Source organism: Hyperoodon ampullatus (genome assembly GCF_949752795.1).
Source record: "Hyperoodon ampullatus genome assembly, chromosome: 15".
NCBI classification, from domain to species: domain Eukaryota; kingdom Metazoa; phylum Chordata; class Mammalia; order Artiodactyla; family Ziphiidae; genus Hyperoodon; species Hyperoodon ampullatus.
The window spans coordinates 69,701,731-69,721,472 of NC_136928.1; the positions used below are offsets into that span (position 1 = coordinate 69,701,731).

Here is a 19,742-nt window from a genome sequence, read left to right on the forward strand (position 1 = left end):
TTACTATTTTTTTAACGTTTTGTTTTGTTGCTGTTTTATTATTATTATTTGTTCTTATTTTTATTTAGCTTAAAAATTTTTTATTTTTAATTGTTTTATATTTCTATTTCTATGTTACTTTTTGTTGTTCTTTTTCTTTTTTTCTTTCCTTTGTTCTATTTTCTTTTTAACCTTTGTTCTATTTGTTCTTATCTTTTTAAAATCATTTTTAAAAAATGATTTTTGTGTGTTTGTTTTGTTTTCTTTGCTTTTTCCTTCAGTTTGCAGTCTGCTTTTCTTTTGTTTTCTATTTTTTGTTTTTGTTGATTTTGTTTTTAATTGTTTGATTTCATTTTGAGGTTCTTTTGTTTGTCTGGTTGTTCTCTTTTTTTTTTTTTTTTTTTTTTTTTTTTGCGGTATGTGGGCCTCTCACTGTTGTGGCCTCTCCCGTTGCGGAGCACAGGCTCCGGACGCACAGGCCCAGCGGCCATGGCTCACGGGCCCAGCCGCTCCGCGGCATGTGGGATCTTCCCAGACCGGGGCACGAACCCGTTTCCCCTGCATCGGCAGGCGGACTCTCAACCACTGCGCCACCAGGGAAGCCCTCTTTTTTTTTTTTTTTTTTTTCTCTGCTTTTGTTTCTTATTTTGTATGTGTGTGTGTTTGTTTTCTTTGTTTTTGTTTGGTTTTGCTTTTACCATTTGTTTGGGGTTTTGTTTGTTCGTTTTTAATTGTTTTTGTTGCTGTTTGCTTGCCCAGGAAATATTAATTGGCAAGAGCTCTCCTGGAGGTCTCCATCTCAACTCCAAGACCCAGCTCCACCAACTGCTTGCAGGCTTCAGGGCTGAACGCCCCAAGCCAAACAACAAGCAAGACAGGAACACAAACCCACCCATCAGCAGATGGGCTGCCTCAAGTTGTACTAAGCCCACAGACACCCCAAAACACACCACCTGATGTGGCCCTGCCCATCAGAGGGACAAGATCCAGCTCCACCCACCAGAACACAGGCACGAGTCCCTCCCACCAAGAAGCCTACAAAAGCCACTGGACCAACCTCTCCCACTGGGGGCAGACACAAGAAGCAAGAGGAACTACAACCCTGCAGCCTGCGGAAAGGAGATCTCAAACAGAGTAAGCCAGACAAAATGAGAAGACAGAGAAATATGTTGCAGACAAAGGAGCAAGGTAAAAACCCACAAGACCAAATAAATAAAGAGGAAATAGGCAATCTACCTGAAAAAGAATCCAGAGTAATGATAGTAAAGATGATCCCAAATCTCGGAAATAGAATGGAGGAAATATGAGAAATGTTTAACAAGGACCTAGAAGAACTAAAGAACAAACAAACACTAATGAACAACACAATAACTGAAGTTAAAAATATACTAGAAGGAATCAACAGCAGAATAACTGATGAAGAAGAACGGATAAGTGAGCTGGAAGACAGAATGGTGGAAATAACTGCTGAGGAACAGAATAAAGAAAAAAGAATGAAAAGAATTGAGGACAGTCTCAGAGACCTCTGGCACAACATTAAATGCACCAATATTCAAATTATAGGGGTCCTAGAAGAAGAAGAAAAAGAGAAAGGGTGTGAGAAAATATTTGAAGAGATTATAGTCGAAAACTTCCCTAATGTGGGAAAGGAAATAGTTAATTCCAGGAAGCACAGAGCATCCCATACAGGATAAACCCAAGGACAAACATGCTGAGACACATATTAACCAAATTAACAAAAAATTAGATACAAAGAAAAAATAATAAAAGCAGCAGGGAAAAGCAATAAATAACATACAAGGGAATCCCCATAAGGTTATCAGCTAATCTTTCAGCAGAAACTCTGCAGGCCAGAAGGGAGTGGCAGGATATATTTAAAGTGATGAAAGGGAGAAACCTACAACCAAAATTACTCTATCCATTAAGGCTCTCATTCAGATTTGATGGAGAAATCAAAAGCTCTACAGACAAGCAAAAGCTGAAAGAATTCAGCATCACCAGACCAGCTCTGCAACAAATGCTAAAGGAACTTCTCTAGGCAGGAAACACAAGAGAAGAAAAAGACCTACAAAACCAAACACAAAACAATTGAGAAAATGGTAATAGGAACACACATATCGATAATTACCTTAAATGTAAATGGATTAAATGCTCCAACCAAAAGACACAGACTGGCTGAATGGATACAAAAACAGGACCTGTATATACGTTGTCTACAAGAGACCTACTTCAGACCTAGGGACACATACAGACTGAAAGTGAGGGGATGGAAAAATATTCCATGCAAATAGAAATCAAAAGAAAGCTAGAGTAGCAATAGTCGTATCAGAAAAAATAGACTTTCAAATAAAGACTGTCACAAGAGAGAAGGAAGGACACCATATGATGATCAAGGGATCAATCCAAGAAGAAGATGTAATAATTGTAAATATTTATGCACTCAACACAGGAACACCTCAATACATAAGGCAAATGCTAACAGCCATAAAAGGGGAATTCAGCAGTAACACAATAATAGTGGGGGACTTTAGCACTCCACTTACTCCAATGGATAGATCATCCAGACAGAAAATTAATAAGGAAACACAAGTCTTAAATAACACATGAGACCAGATAGACTTAATTGATATTTATAGGACATTCCATCTGAAAGCAGCAGAATACACTTTCTTCTCAAGTGCACACAGGACATTCTCCAGGATAGATCACATCTTGGGTCACAAATCAAGCCTTGGTAAATTTAAGAAAACTGAAATCGTATCAACCATCGTTTCTGACCACAATGCTATGAGATTAGAAATCAATTACAGGAAAAAGAACTGTAAAAAACACACACACAGGGAGGCTAAACAGTGTGCTACTAGGTAACCAAGAGATCACTGAAGAAATCAAAAAGGAAATAAAAAAATACCTAGAAACAAATGACAATGAAAACACGATGACCCAAAACCTATGGGTGGCAGCAAGAGCAGTTCTAAGAGGGAAGGTTATAACAATACAATCCTACCTCAAGAAACAGGAAAAATCTCAAATAAACAACCTAACCTTACACCTGAAGGAACTAGAGGAAGAAGAACAAACAAAACCCAAAGTTACTAGAAGGAAAGAAATCATACAGATCAGAGCAGAAATAAATGAAAGAGAAACAAAAAAAAATAGCAAAAATCAATAAAACGAGAAGTTGGTTCTTTGAGAAGATAAACAAAATTGATAAACCTTTAGTCAGACCCATCAAGAAAAAGAGGGAGAGGACTCAAATCAATAAAATTAGAAGTGAAAAAGGACACACTTCAACTGACACCGCAGAAATACAAAGGATCATAAGAGACTACTACAAGCAACTATATGCCAATAAAATGGACAACCTGGAAGAAATGGACAAATTCTTAGAAAGGTACAACCTTCCAAGACTGAACCAGGAAGAAATAGAAAATAGGAACAGACCAATCACAAGCACTGAAATTGAAACTGTGATTAAAACTCTTCAAACAAAAGTCCAGAACCAGAAAGCTTCACAGGTGAATTCTATCAAACATTTAGAGAAGAGCTAACACCTATCCTTCTCAAACTTTTCCAAAAACTTGCAGAGGGCGGAACACTCCCAAATTCATTCTACAAGGCCACCATCACCCTGATATGAAAACCAGACAACGATCTCACAAAAAAATGAAAATTACAGGCCAATATTACTGATGAATATAGATACAAAAATCCTTAACAAAATACTAGCAAACTGAACCCAGCAACACAATGAAAGGACCATACACCATAATCAAGTGGGATTTATATCAGGGATGCAAAGACTCTTCAATATATGCAAATCAATAAATGTGATACACCGTGTTAACAAACTGAAGAACAAAAACCATATGATCATCTCAATAGATGCAGAAAAAGCTTTCGACAAAATTCAACACCCATTTATGATAAAAAACACTCTCCAGAAAGTAAGCATAGAGGGAAACTACCTCAACATAATAAAGACCATATATGACAAATCCACAGCAAACATTTTTCTCAATGGTGAAAAACTGAAAGCATTTCCTCTAAAATCAGGAACAAAACAAGGGTGCCCACTCTCACCACTATTATTCAACATACTTTTGGAAGTCCTAGCCACAGCAATCAGAGAAGAAAAAGAAATAAAACGAATCCAAATTCACCAAGGAGAGGTAAAACTGTCATTGTTTGCAGATGACATGATACTATACAAAGAAAATCCTAAAGATGCCACCAGAAAACTACTAGAACTCATCAAGGAATTTAGTAAAGTCACAGGATACAAAATTAATACACAGAAATCTCTTGCATTCCTATACACTAACAATGAAAGATCAGAAAGAGAAATTAAGGAAACAATCCCATTCACCACTGCAACAAAAAGAATAAAATACCTAGGAATAAACCTACCTAAGGAGGCAAAAGACCTGTATGCAGAAAACTATAAGATACTGATGAAAGAAATCAAAGACAACACAAATAGATGGAGAGACACACCATGTTCTTGGATTGGAAGAATCAATATTGTGAAAATGACTATACTACCCAAAGCAATATATAGATTCAATGCATTCTTTTTCAAATTATCAGTGGCATTGTTCACAGAACTAGAACAAAAAAATGTTACAATTTGTATGGAAACACAAAAGACCTCGAACAGCAAAAGCAATGTTGAGAAAAAAAAAAAATGAAGCTGGAGGAATCATGCTCCCTGACTTCAGACTATACTACAGGGCTACAGTAATCAAGACAGTATGGTACTGGCACAAAAACAGAAATATAGATCAATGGAACAGGATAGAAAGCCCAGAGGTAAACCCACGCACCTATGGTCACCTAATCTATGAGAAAGGAAGCCAGAATATACAATGGAGAAAAGATAGCCTCTTTAATAAGTGGTGCTGGGAGGGCTTCCCTGGTGGCACAGTGGCTAAGAATCCGCCTGCCAACGCAGGGGACACGGGTTCGAGCCCTGGTCCAGGAAGATGCCACATGCCGTGGAGCAACTAAGCCCGTGCACCACGACTACTGAGCCTGTGCTCTACAGCCCGCGAGCCACAACTACTGAAGCCCACGTGCCTAGAGCCCGTGCTCCGCAACAAGAGAAGCCACCACAGCGAGAAGCCTGTGCACCACAATGAAGAGTAGCCCCCACTTGCTGCAACCAGAGAAAGCCCGTGCGGCAACGAAGACCCAATGCAACCAAAAATAATAAATAAATAAAATAAATACATTTATTAAAAAAAAATAAGTGGTGCTAGGAGAACTGGACAGCTACATGTAAAAGAATGAAATTACAACAGTCCTTAACACCATACAGAAAAATAAACTCAAAATGGATTAAAGACCTAAATGTAAGGCCAGACACGATAAGACTCTTAGAGGAAAACATAGGCAGAACACTCTTCGACATAAACTGCAGCAAGATCTTTTTTGACCCACGTCCTAGAGTAATGGAAGTAAAAAGAAAAATAAACCAATAGGACCTAATTAAACTTAAAAGCTTTTGCACAGCAAAGGAAACCATAAACAAGACGATAAAACAACCCTCAGAATGGGAGAAAATATTTGCAAACAAAGCAACTGACAAAGGATTAATCTCCAAACTATATAAACAGCTCATGCAGCTCAATATCAGAAAAACAAACAACCCAATCAAAAAATGGGCAGAAGACCTAAATAGACATTTCTCCAAAGAAGGCATACAGATGGCCAACAAACACATGAAAAGATGCTCAATACCACTAATTATTAGAGAAATGCAAATCAAAACTACCTTGAGATATCACCTCACACTGGTCAGAATGGCCATCATCTCAAAATCTACAGACAACAAATGCTGGAGAGGGTGTGGAGAAAAGGGAACCCTCTTGTGCTGTTGGTGGGAATGTAAACTGATACAGCCACTATGGAGAACAGTATGGAAGGTCCTTAAAAAACTAAAAATAGAACTACCATGTGACCCAGCAATCCCATTCCTGGGCATATACCTAGAGAAAACCATAATTCAAAAAGACACATGCACCCCAATGTTCACTGCAGCACTATTTACAACAGCCAGGACATGAAAGCAATCTACATGTCCACTGACAGATGAATGGATAAAGAAGATGTGGTACATATATACAATGGAATATTACTCAGCCATAAAATGGAACAAAATTGGGTAATTTGTAGAGACGTGGATGGACCTAGAGACTGTCAGACAGAGTGAAGTAAGTCAGAAAGAGATAAACAAATATTGTATATTAATGCATATATGTGGAATCTGAAAAAATTGGTACAGATGATCTTATTTACAAAGCAGAAATAGAGACATAGACTAGAGAACACACGTATGGATACCAAGGGGGACGTGGGGGTGGGGGTGGGAGGAATTGGGAGATTGGGGCTGACATATATACACTATTGATACTATGTATAAAATAGATAACTGATGAGAACCTAGTGTATAGTACAGGGAACTCTACTCAATGTTCTGTGGTGACCTAAATGGCAAGGAAATCCAGAAAAGAGGAGATATATGTATACGTATAGCTGATTCACTTTGCTGTATGGTAGAAACTAACACAACACTGTAAAGCAAGTACACTCCAATAAAAATTTTTTAAAAAAACTTAGTTATTTCAGACACGTGCAATAGTAGAGAGAAAAGAAACATCGGCCCTAGGTCTTAAACTGTCGTGAGTAAAAAAGTAAATATACAATAGGGAACATTCTATAAAGGTCTGGAAGATGAATGGAAAAGTTGAGGTACTTCTGACTTGGAGGGTACCTGTCTGATGGGTATATATTTGGGGAAAATCCGACGTAATTTCATTAGCTGGAGAGAATTATATAAGAAACAAATGGTCTGAGAAAATGGACTATTTATTTAACTAGAAGAAGTAATTACTTTAGACCAGCATTTCCCAAATTGGTGTTCTAAAGAACATTGTTCTGCAGGATATTAATAGATGTGCCAGGAAAATAGCATGCTGTGCTGTATTAAGCATTGGAAATAATGGGTTACACAAGGTGAAATAGATTTCTTTACTGTATTAATTCTATGAGACTTTAATTGGCCAAAGCACAGTGCAGAGCTCCAAGAAGGGGATAAACTATGCAATTTATTTATCATGAACCTTTTTTTCTGACATATAGCCATTAACATTTATTATTATCTCCTAGAACAATCTTCTACAGAACATTAGTTTGAAGGATAATATCTATATCAGGCTTAGGATTCCAGGTCATAGGCATGCCTTAACTTTATCAAATAACAAAACAAGCATCCTTACAAGTGATATCTCCTGATAAACAATCTATTGCTTAAAGGATTTCTTACTCAACAATTTGATATGAATAAACTTTTCAGAGAGATAACAGTAATAATACCAATACTGTTTTGTGTTTATATGGTACTTAATAATATATAAATTATTTATAAAATACACTGACATATCAATGTATTTTAGTATATTCATATTTAATACATTTATTTTAATATACTATTTGAAAACTAGAAAGCCTATGAAAATTTTATAAGAGAATCCAAAGAGCTGCAAACAGCTATCTCCAAAAAGCTCAATTCTCAACTCTAGTTTCATTCATTTTTTGACTCCCATTAGATTAGAAAACAAATTGATTTGGAGGGAAAAGCCCAATATAATATAAATATTAAAGTTACAACTTTAAGGCACTGTGGAATAGGATAAAACATTCAGAATCACGTCAAAAATAAAGATAAGAAATATTATGGTTCTAAAAGGCTCGTAAGTATGAAAATCTACATACTTCTTAAACTCAACAGACCTTGCACATAAGTTTAAATGAACCATAAGTTTTACAAAGATTTATCAAAAAACTCAGTATATGCAAGATAGTATATAAAGTTTTCAGGCTACAAAAGTGAGCAAATTTCTATTTTCTGGGAACTCTGTGTTGAGTGGCAGAGGCCAATACAGAAGTGCAACGCACAAGCGCTATACTGCATATATAGATATGTAGAGCAGCACTGGGGGAGCAACTAACTTAGCCTAGGACCTGAAGGCAGGGACCAAGAGCATGAGTGAGCTCAATGGGACCTTGAAAGATGAGAATGCCAGGTAGCAAAGAGGATGGTAGAGTTAACCCAAGGCAGAAAGAACAGCAAGTCTAAAAACAGAAGAGAAGGCAATGAGGATAGGTGAAAATACATTAATACTTAGTGATGAAGAGAAGTAAAATTGCCAGAAGTGTGGGAGTTGGGATTCCAAACTTACAGCTTTATATATTCTTTGAACTGTGAGATAACATGTAAATGAAATGGGTGGGGACAGAGGAAAAATGCTTCAGAACTAGTAAAAGTGAGAAAAGAACCTTAGAAAATAAATCAAAACCTTAGAAAATAAATAGGTTACTTTTAGAAGTAGAAGGAATTGTTCTAAAAGCAGCAATTTACAAGGACTTTCTGTTAAAGAAAAATTATTCCTGCCCTTGGAAAAACTCAGTTTATCTTCCCCTCCCCTTAACTGTGTGTACAACCTAACTAATGCTGTGTACAACAGTCTCACTCTAAACTGCTTCTTCTTTCTGATTACTAAAATGCTACCCATTTTCCAGTAAGCAGGTCAAATTCTACTTCTTCCAAGGACGTCTTCCTAAAAGGATCACCATATCCTTTATCTCCTCCAAAACCTTAACCTTTGGGGGTTAGGGAGTGGGAAGAGAGAAGCTGGTAATCCTTAGATTAGAGTTGGTTACACAAATTCAAAAGCCTTTAAAGGTCACATCGCCAGGCTTGTGTTACTAAAGGATATGTGGTGCTTGAGGCCAGTGGAAGAGCACAAACCCAGCCTATATGTATAAAATGCACACATGTGCACACACACACAATTCAGGCTTGCTGTCACTTTATCTGCCTGAATGGATTTTTTTCCAGTGCCTTAGCAAGAAGCCCTTCTACAGTAAACCTGAAAGATGATTATCTGGCCAAGAGGTTCTCAACCAGGGGTGACTTCTGCACCATAAGGAAGAGTTGGCAATATATGACGACATTTAGTTACCACAGCTTGGGGAGGGGTTGCTACTAGAATCTGGTGGGTAGAGGCCAGGGATGTTGCTAAACATCCTTCAATGAACCAGTCCCCAAATGCTCATTGTGATGAGGTTGAGAACCCTGATTCAGCCACCACATAAATTCTTGCCAAAACAAAGTATTCTTTAAGGAAGCTTATTCTTTTATCAGGCAGTTTTCATTGCCAGAAAGTTTTGTTTTTTGGGGCTTTCTGGAATTTTAAAAAATACTCTTTCTGATCCACAGTTGGTTTAATCTGCAGATGCGGAACCTGCAGATACAGAGGGCTGACTGTACACTATGTTTTGAATACCCCAAGCTGATTGTAAGTTCTGAAAATTGCCTATATCTTTTATTCTTTGTATTTGTCTCAGTAACTAGTATAGTCCCCCTAAATATATTTTGTGAAAAATTCAATACAGGGGAACTATTAAGTATTTCTTATTGTGCCATCTAATAATGAATGACAAGTTATAACAAGAAGTAGTTTATCTTAAATAATACTCAGAACGTATTATTGTTTCCTTTGTTTCTGTTTTCTTCTTTCTCTTCCCTTAATTCCTCTTTGTGTCCTTTATTCCACTCCAGCGTTTAAAAATTATTCCTTAGTCTACCATTAAAAATATTTTTGGGCTTCCCTGGTGGCACAGTGGTTGAGAGTCCGCCTGCCGATGTAGGGGACACGGGTTTGTGCCCCGGTCCGGGAAGATCCCACATGCCGCGGAGCGGCTGGGCTCGTGAGCCATGGCTGCTGAGCCTGCGCATCCAGAGCCTGTGCTCCGCAATGGGAGAGGCCACAACAGTGAGAGGCCCACGTAACGCAAAATATATATATATATATATATATATATATATATATTTTTTTTTCATCCTATGTCATCTCTCTCTTTCTCCCTTTCATCATCTTCCTCCTTTTAAGTGGAATGGAAGCACATTTTATATTATTTGTTATATTTACTGAATACAATTTTATAATAATAGCTAGTATTTACTAAGTGGGACTACATGCCAGGCACTGTGCTAAGAGCTTTACATCTATGCTCTACATCTATTATCTCATTTAATCTACACAACACCTATGAGGTAAAGGAATTATTTATTAGATTCTTTTTACAGATGAGGAATCAGAGGCTTTAAAAGGCTCAATAATATGACTATCAACCCACTTCAGATAAGGTTAAAAGTAGGACTTGAAACTAGAGCTAACCCTTGCAGCCATCTTATCACGCTGCCTAATATAATTTATAATATAATTTAGCTCCTTCTTCCTCTTCCTTTGTCTATTAGTAAGGCTCCAGGGAATTTCTTTAAATGCTTTTTTAAAAATTCATATAGACATATGGTTAAAAAAATACAAAAGATTAATAACAAGAAGCAACAATCTACAGTCCCGGTCCTGCTTCCCAGAAACAATACTTTTAACAGTTTGGGTTTTTGGTTCTTGATGATTATCCCTATAAGTGCTGCTTATACAATCTTAAATATTTATGTCATTATACCTACTCATTATTTGTCATGAGAGAAAATACTTAACTCACCCACAACTCCCAGGACCCCTAAACTATCCCTTCCTCTGTTCTCCTAGTCTTATGACATCATTAGGCTTTAATCACTCTAACTACAAACAACATAAATGTCATTTTGTGTTCAATTATAAACAATCTCTCTCTTTTTTTTAAACTTTTTATTTTATATTGGAGTATAGCCGATTAACAGTGTTGTGAAAGTTTCAGGTACACAGCAAAGCGACTCAGCCATACATATACATGTATCCATTCTTCCCCAAACGCCCCTCCCCTCCAGGTTGCCACATAACATTGAGCAGAGTTCCTGTGCTACACAGTAGGTCCTTGTTGGTTATCCTTTTTAAATATAGCAGTGTGTACATGTCAACCCCAAACTCCCTAACTATCCTTTCCCGCCACCCTTCCCACTGGTAACCGTAAGTTCATTCTCTAAGTCTGTGAGTCTGATAAACAGTATCTCTTGATGCTCTACTTTAGAAATTAATCAATGTTTCAATTTTATTAATTTAATAACCATATTATGTTCATCCTAAATATTTCTTATCTCAAAAAACAAAAGTAAATTCCTTTTAAACTGTTGGTGTCAAAGTACCTTGTTATGAGCTAGAAGTCTTTAATTGAATGAATGTCCCTTATTCTTACCCTAATAGACCAAGGATGACTTTGAGTCATAAAGGTTCTGGGAGTGGACTTGACACTTTTATTGTAGCAATTGGGCTGTCTTATTACACAGAGAGTGAGCACATACCTTTAAAAAGGATCACCAGCTGAACAAGAGTACTCACCTGCTGTTGTCCTTGTAATCGCTGTTGAAGTTGAAGTCTAAGTTGGTTGGGTGCAGCTGGAGGTCTGTTTAGAGTCTGCCTGGTCTGCATGCCCATGCCAGGTGAAAAAGCACCTCGAGGAGGTGTTACTTGAACAGGCATAGTCACCAGTGAAGGTTTTTGCCTGACCACGCCTTGGAAAGGGCTGGAGAGATTGGCAGTAGGCGAAGGAGAAGAATAAGGCTGGGAATAAAGGTTGGGTCTCTCTTCCATCATCAATGGTGGTGTCGCTTGTTGTGGTGGAAATCTCTCTGATAATACATCTAATCCACCTCCCTGTTGGAAAATAAGCCAGAACATTTTACAAATAAATTTCTGGCAATAAATGACGTGCTTCTCTATATGATTTTGGATCTGAGGGCATGTTATCTCTAGAAAGTTTCATAATAATATATTCATGCTGAATTCATGAAGCTCTCCAGAAGTTTGCTACTTAAAGGAATCACTTATAAAAGTTACTTCTGAAATGGAGTTATAGATTAACTGAGATGTTTAAAATCTCAGTAAAGAGATGAAAATATAGTTAAAATAAGGGCCTTACATTAATGAAATAAAGCTAAACGGTTTGAAAAGAACCTCACTGCAAAGTCTAAGAATCAACAAATGTTACATTTAATGGGTTACCATGAGAAGTAGATTCCTAAAGGAGGGATTAATTTTTCTATCTCAAATACAGAATTCATGCTTTTATCTCATTTGAAAAAAAATTCACAGCTGACCTAACAGAATGCAATAGTTAAACTTTTTGACTATTACTCATTGTAAGAAATGTAATTTAAATTGTGACCTATTGTGTGTGTGTGTGTAACTGAAAACAGAGTTTCATGAAACATAACTTCCCCTTTTTCTGCATTCTGATACTCTGTATTCTACATTGTTCTACTCCATTAAAAAAATACTGATGGCGGCCTCTAGAGTGAATCATAGGAACCCTGAGGATGACCTGACCCTTTTATTCACTATTCCACATCACATTGCAGACCCATCAGAGGGAGCCATGTGATAATTGTGGCCACCAGCTGACCCCACAGCCACCTTCTGCCCCCCTTGGACCCACCCAAGAATTTCTGAGCGTTCTTTATGAGAGAAGGAGGAGCTTTAAGATGGCGGAGGAGTAAGACGCAGAGATCACCTTCCTCCCCACAAATACATCCGAAATACATCTACACGTGGGACAACTCCTACAGAACACCTACTGAACGTAGAAGACCTCAGACCTCCCAAAAGGCAAGAAACTCCCCATGTACATGGGTAGGGCAAAAGAAAAAAGAAAAAACAGAGACAAAGAATAGGGACGGGACCTGCACCAGTGGGAGGGAGCTGTGAAGGAGGAAAGGTTTCCACACACTAGGAAGCCCCTTCGCGGGCGGAGACTGCAGGTGGCGGAGCGCGGGAAGCTTCGGAGCCACAGAGGAGAGTGCAGCAATAGGGCTGCGGAGGGCAAAGCGGAGAGACCCCGCACAGAGGATCGGTGCCGACCAGCACGCACCAGCCCGAGAGGCTTGTCTGCTCACCCGCCAGGGCGGGCAGGGGCTGGGAGCTGAGGCTCGGGCTTTGGTCGGACCACAGGGAGAGGACTGGAGTTGGCTGCGTGAACACAGCCTTAAGGGACTAATGCGCCACAGCTAGCCGGGAGGGAGGCCGGGAGAAAGTCTGGAGCTGCAGAAGAGACAAGAGACTTTTTCTTGCCTCTTTGTTTCCTGGTGCTCGAGGAGAGGGGATTAAGAGCGCTGCTTAAAGGAGCTCCAGAGACGGGCGCGAGCCGCGGCTAACAGCGCGGACCTCAGAGACGGGCATGAGACGCTAAGGCTGCTGCTGCCGCCACCAAGAAGCCTGTGTGCGAGCACAGGTCACTATCCACACCTCCCTTCCAGGGAGCCTGTGCAGCCCGCCACTGCCAGGGTCCCGTGATCCAGGGACAACTTCCCCGGGAGAACACGAGGCATGTCTCAGGCTGGTGCAACGTCATGCTGGCCTCTGCTGCCGCAAGCTCGCCCCGCATCGGTACCCCTCCCTTCCCCCTGGCCTGAGTGAGCCAGAGCCCCCGAAGCAGCTGCTCCTTTAACCCCATCCTGTCTGAGTGAAGAACAGACGCCCTCGGGCGACCTACACGCAGAGGTGGGGCCAAATCCAAAGCTGAGCCCCGGGAGCTGTGAGAACAAAGAAGAGAAAGGGAAATCTCTCCCAGCAGCCTCAGAAGCAGCGGATTAAAGCTCCACAATCAACTTCATGTACCCTGCATCTGTGGAATACCTGAATAGACAACGAATCACCCCAAACTGAGGAGGTGGACTTTGGGAGCAATGATATATATATTTTTTCTCCTTTTTCTCTTTTTGGGAGTGTGTATGTGTATGCTTCTGTGTGTGATTTTGTCTGTATAGCTTTGCTTTTACCATTTGTCCTAGGGTTCTGTCCTTTTTTTTTTTAATTACTTAAAAAATTTTTTTTCTTAATAATTATTTTTTATTTTAATAACTTTATTTTATTTTATTTTATCTTCTTCTTTCTTTCTTTCTTTCTTTGTTTTTCTCCCTTTTATTCTGAGCCGTGTGGAGGACAGGCTCTTGGTGCTCCAGCCAGGCGTCAAGGCTGTGCCACTGAGGTGGGAGAGCCAAGTTCAGGACACTGGTCCACAAGAGACCTCCCAGCTCCACATAATATCAAACAGTGAAAATCTCCCAGAGATCTCCATCTCAACGCCAAGACCCAGCTCCACTCAACGACCAGCAAGCTACAGTGCAGGACACCCTATGCCAAACAAATAGCAAGACAGGAACACAACCCCATCCATTAGCATAGAGGCTGCTTAAAATCATAATAAGGCCACAGACACCCCAAAACACACCACTAGACGTGGACCTGCCCACCAGAAAGACAAGATCCAGCCTCATCCACCAGAACACAGGCACTAGTCCCCTCCACCAGGAAGCCTACACAACCCACTGAACCAAACTTAGCCGCTGGGGACAGACACCAAAAACAACGGAAACTACAAACCTGCAGACTGCGAAAAGGAGACCCCGAACACAGTAAGTTAAGCAAAATGAGAAGACAGAGAAACACACAGCAGATGAAGGCGCAAGGCAAAAACCCACCAGACTGGGCTTCCCTGGTGGCGCAGTGGTTGAGAGTCCACCTGCCGATGCAGGGAACAGGGGTTCGTGCCCTGGTCTGGGAAGATCCCACATGCCATGGAGCGGCTGGGCCCGTGAGCCATGGCCGCTGAGCCTGCATGTCCGGAGCCTGTGCTCCGCAACAGGAGAGGCCACAGCAGCGAGAGGCCCCCTTACCGCAAAAAAAAAAAAAAAAAAAAAACCAACCCACCAGACCTAACGAATGAAGAGGAAATAGGCAGTCTACCTGAAAAAGAATTCAGAATAATGATAGTAAAGATGATCCAAAATCTTGGAAATAGATGGAGAAAATACAAGAAACGTTTAACAAGGACCTAGAAGAACTAAAGAGCAAACAAACAGAGAGGAACAACACAATAAATGAAATTAAAAATTCTCTAGAAGGGATCAATAGCAGAATAACTGAGGCAGAAGAACGGATAAGTGACGTGGAAGATAAAATAGTGGAAATAACTACTGCAGAGCAGAATAAAGAAAAAAGATTGAAAAGAATTGAGGACAGTCTCAGAGACCTCTGGGACAACATTAAACGCACCAACATTCGAATTATAGGGGTCCCAGAAGAAGAAGAGAAAAACAAAGGGACTGAGAAAATATTTGAAGAGATTATAGTTGAAAACTTCCCTAATATGAGAAAGGAAATAGTTAATCAAGTCCAGGAAGCACAGAGAGTCCCATACAGGATAAATCCAAAGAGAAACATGCCAAGACACATATTAATCAAACTATCAAAAATTAAATACAAAGAACAAATATTAAAAGCAGCAAGGGAAAAACAACAAGTAACACATAAGGGAATCCCCAAAAGGTTAACAGCTGATCTTTCAGCAGAAACTCTGCAAGCCAGAAGGGAGTGGCAGGACATATTTAAAGTGATGAAAGAGAAAAACCTACAACCAAGATTACTCTACCCAGAAAGGATCTCATTCAGATTTGATGGAGAAATTAAAAGCTTTACAGACAAGCAAAAGCTAAGAGAATTCAGCACCACCAAACCAGCTTTACAACAAATGCTAAAGGAACTTCTCTAGGCAGGAAACACAAGAGAAGGAAAAGACCTACAATAATAAACCCAAAACAATTAAGAAAATGGGAATAGGAACATACATATCGATAATTACCTTAAATATAAATGGATTAAATGCTCCAACCAAAAGACATAGACTGGTTGAATGGATACAAAAACAAGACCCGTATATATGCTGTCTACAAGAGACCCACTTCAGACCTAGGGACACATACAGACTGAAAGTGAGGGGATGGAAAAACTTATTCCATGCAAATGGAAATCAAAAGAAAGCTGAAGTAGCAATTCTCATATCAGACAAAATAGACTTTAAAACAAAGACTATTACAAGAGACAAAGAAGGACACTGCATAATGATCAAGGGATCAATCCAAGAAGAAGATATAACAATTATAAACATTTATGCACCCAACATAGGAGTACCTCAATACATAAGGCAAATACTGACAGCCATAAAAGGGGAAATCAACAGTAACACAATCGTAGTAGGGGACTTTAACACCTCACACTCACCAATGGACAGATCATCCAAAATGGAAATAAATAAGGAAACACAAGCTTTAAATGATACACTAAACAAGATGGACTTAATTAATATTTATAGGACATTCCATCCAAAAACAACAGAATACACACTCTTCTCAAGTGCTCATAGAACATTCTCCAGGATAGATCATATCTTGGGTCACAAATCAAGCCTTGGTAAATTTAAGAAAATTGGGATCGTATCAAGTATCTTTTCCGACCACAATGCTATGAGACTAGATATCAATTACAGGAAAAAACCTGTAAGAAATACAAACACATGGAGGCTAAACAACACACTACTTAATAACCAAGAGATCACTGAAGAAATCAAAGAGGAAATCAAAAAATACCTAGAAACAAATGACAATGAAAACACAAGGACCCAAAACCTATGGGATGCAGCAAAAGCAGTTCTAAGAGGGAAGTTTATAGCTATACAAGGCTACCTTAAGAAACAAGAAACATCTCAAATAAACAACCTAACCATACACCTCAAGCAATTAGAGAAAGAAGAACAAAAACATCCCAAAGTTAGCAGAAGGAAAGAAATCATAAAGATCAGATCAGAAATAAATGAAAAAGAAATGAAGGAAACGATGGCAAAGATCAATAAAACTAAAAGCTGGTTCTTTGAGAAGACAAACAAAATTGATAAATCATTAGCCAGACTTATCAAGAAAAAAAGGGAGAAGACTCAAATCAATAGAATTAGAAATGAAAAAGGAGAAGTAACAACTGACACTGCAGAAATACAAAGGATCATGAGAGATTACTACAAGCAGCTATATGCCAATAAAATGGACAACCTGGAAGAAATGGACAAATTCTTAGAAATGCACAACCTTCCGAGATTGAACCAGGAAGAAATAGAAAATATGAACAGACCAATTACAAGCACTGAAATTGAAACTGTGATTAAAAATCTTCCAACAAACAAAAGCCCAGGACCAGATGGCTGCACAGGCGAATTCTATCAGGCATTTAGAGAAGAGCTAACACCTATCCTTCTCAAACTCTTCCAAAATACAGTAGAGGGAGGAACACTCCCAAACTCATTCTACGAGGCCACCATCACTCTGATACTAAAACCTGACAAATATGTCACAAAGAAAGAAAACTACAGGCCAATATCACTGATGAACATAGATGCAAAAATCCTCAACAAAATACTAGGAAACAGAATCCAACAGCACATTAAAAGGATCATACATTATGATCAAATGGGGTTTATCCCAAGAATGCAAGGATTCTTCACTATATGCAAATCAATCAACGTGATACACCATATTAACAAAATGAAGGAGAAAAACCATATGATCATCTCAATAGATGCAGAGAAAGCTTTTGGCAAAATTCAACACCCATTTATGATAAAAACCCTGCAGAAAGTAGGCAGAGAGGGAACTTTCCTCAACCTAATAAAGGCCATATATGACAAACCCACAGCCAACGTCGTCCTCAATGGTGAAAAACTGAAACCATTTCCACTAAGATCAGGAACAAGACAAGGCTGCCCACTCTCACCACTCTTATTGAACCTAGTTTTGGAAGTTTTAGCCACAGCAATCAGAGAAGAAAAGGAAATAAAAGGAATCCAAATTGGAAAAGAAGAAGTAAAGCTGTCACTGTTTGCAGATGACATGATACTATACATAGAGAATCCTAAAGATGCTACCAGAAAACTACTAGAGCTAATCAATGAATTTGGTAAAGTAGCAGGATACAAAATTAATGCAAAGAAATCTCTTGCATTCCTATACACTAATGATGAAAAATCTGAAAGTGAAATTAAGAAAACACTCCCATTTACCATTGCAACAAAAAGAATAAAATATCTAGGAATAAACCTACCTAAGGAGATAAAAGACCTGTATGCAGAAAATTATAAGACACTGATGAAAGAAATTAAAGATGATACAAATAGATGGAGAGATATACCATGTTCTTGGATTGGAAGAATCAACATTGTGAAAATGACTCTACTACCCAAAGCAATCTACAGATTCAATGCAATCCCTATCAAACTACCACTGGCATTTTTCACAGAACTAGAGCAAAAAATTTCACAATTTGTATGGAAACACAAAAGACCCTGAACAACCAAAGCAATCCGGAGAAAGAAAAATGGAGCTGAAGGAATTAGGCTCCCTGACTTCAGACTATACTACAAAGCTACAGTAATCAAGATAGTATGGTACTGGCACAAAAACAGAAATATAGATCAATGGAACAGGATAGAAAGCCCAGAGATAAACCTATGCACATATGGTCACCTTATCTTTGATAAAGGAGGCCAGAATATACAATGGAGAAAAGACAGCCTCTTCCATAAGTGGTGCTGGGAAAACTGAACAGCTAAATGTAAAAGAATGAAATTAGAACACTCCCTAACACCATACACAAAAATAAACTCAAAATGGATTAAAGACCTAAATGTAAGGCCAGACACCATCAAACTCTTAGAGGAAAACATAGGCAGAACACTCTATGACATAAATTGCAGCAAGATCCTTTTGACCCACCTCCTAGAGAAATGGAAGTAAAAACAAAAATAAACAAATGGGACCTAACGAAACTTAAAAGCTCTTGCACAGCAAAGGAAACCATAAACAAGACGAAAAGACAACCCTCAGAATGGGAGAAAATATTTGCAAATGAAGCAACTGACAAAGGATTAATCTCCAAAACATACAAGCAACTCATGCAGCTCAATATCAAAAAAACAAACAACCCACTTGAAAAATGGGCAGAAGACCTAAATAGACATTTCTCCAAAGAAGATATACAGATTGCCAACAAACACATGAAAGAATGCTCAACATCATTAATCATTAGAGAAATGCAAATCAAAACTACAATGAGATTATCTCACACCAGTCAGAATGGCCATCATCAAAAAAATCTACAAACAATAAATGCTGGAGAGGGTGTGGAGAAAAAAGGGAACTCTCTTGCACTGTTGGTGGGAATGTAAATTGATGCAGCCACTATGGAGAACAGTATGGAAGTTCCTTAAAAAACTAAAAATAGAACTACCATACGACCCAGCAATCCCACTACTGGGCATATACCCTGAGAAAACCATAATTCAAAAAGAGTCATGTACCACAATGTTCATTGCAGCTCTATTTACAACAACCAGGACATGGAAGCAACCTAAGTGTCCATCAACAGATGAATGGATAAAGAAGATGTGGCACATATATACAATGGAATATTACTCAGCCATAAAAAGGAACGAAACTGAGTTATTTGTAGTGAGGTGGATGGAACTAGAGACTGTCATACAGAGTGAAGTAAGTCAGAAAGAGAAAAACAAATACCATATGCTAACACATATATATGGAATCTAAAAAAAAAATAAAATGGTCAGAAGAACCTACAGGCAAGATGGGAATAAAGATGCAGACCTACTAGAGAATGGACTTGAGGACATGGGGAGGGGGAAGGGTAATCTGGGACAAAGTGAGAGAGTGGCATGGACATAGATACACTACCAAATGTAAAATAGCTAGCTAGTGGGAAGCAGCCGCATAGAACAGGGAGATCAGCTCGGTGCTTTGTGACCACCTAGAGGGGTGGGATAGGGAGGGTGGGAGGGAGGGAGATGCAAGAGGGAAGAAATATGGGGACATTTGTATATGTATAACTGATTCACTTTGTTATAAAGCAGAAACTGACACA

General features: G+C 38.9%; 1 protein-coding gene across 3 annotated transcripts in view; it reads right to left on the reverse strand.

Annotated features, from left to right (window-relative positions):
* NCOA1 (nuclear receptor coactivator 1) overlaps positions 1–19,742 on the reverse strand; it is a gene marked incomplete at its 5' end in the record, with an annotated part of 103,920 nt that overhangs the window by 30,649 nt on the left and 53,529 nt on the right. For all 3 annotated transcript variants that reach the window (XM_079720972.1, XM_079720973.1, XM_079720974.1), the window contains one exon: positions 11,328–11,642. In XM_079720972.1, the coding sequence (XP_079577098.1) occupies positions 11,328–11,642 (315 nt within the window). The remainder of the gene's footprint in view (positions 1–11,327; positions 11,643–19,742) is intronic.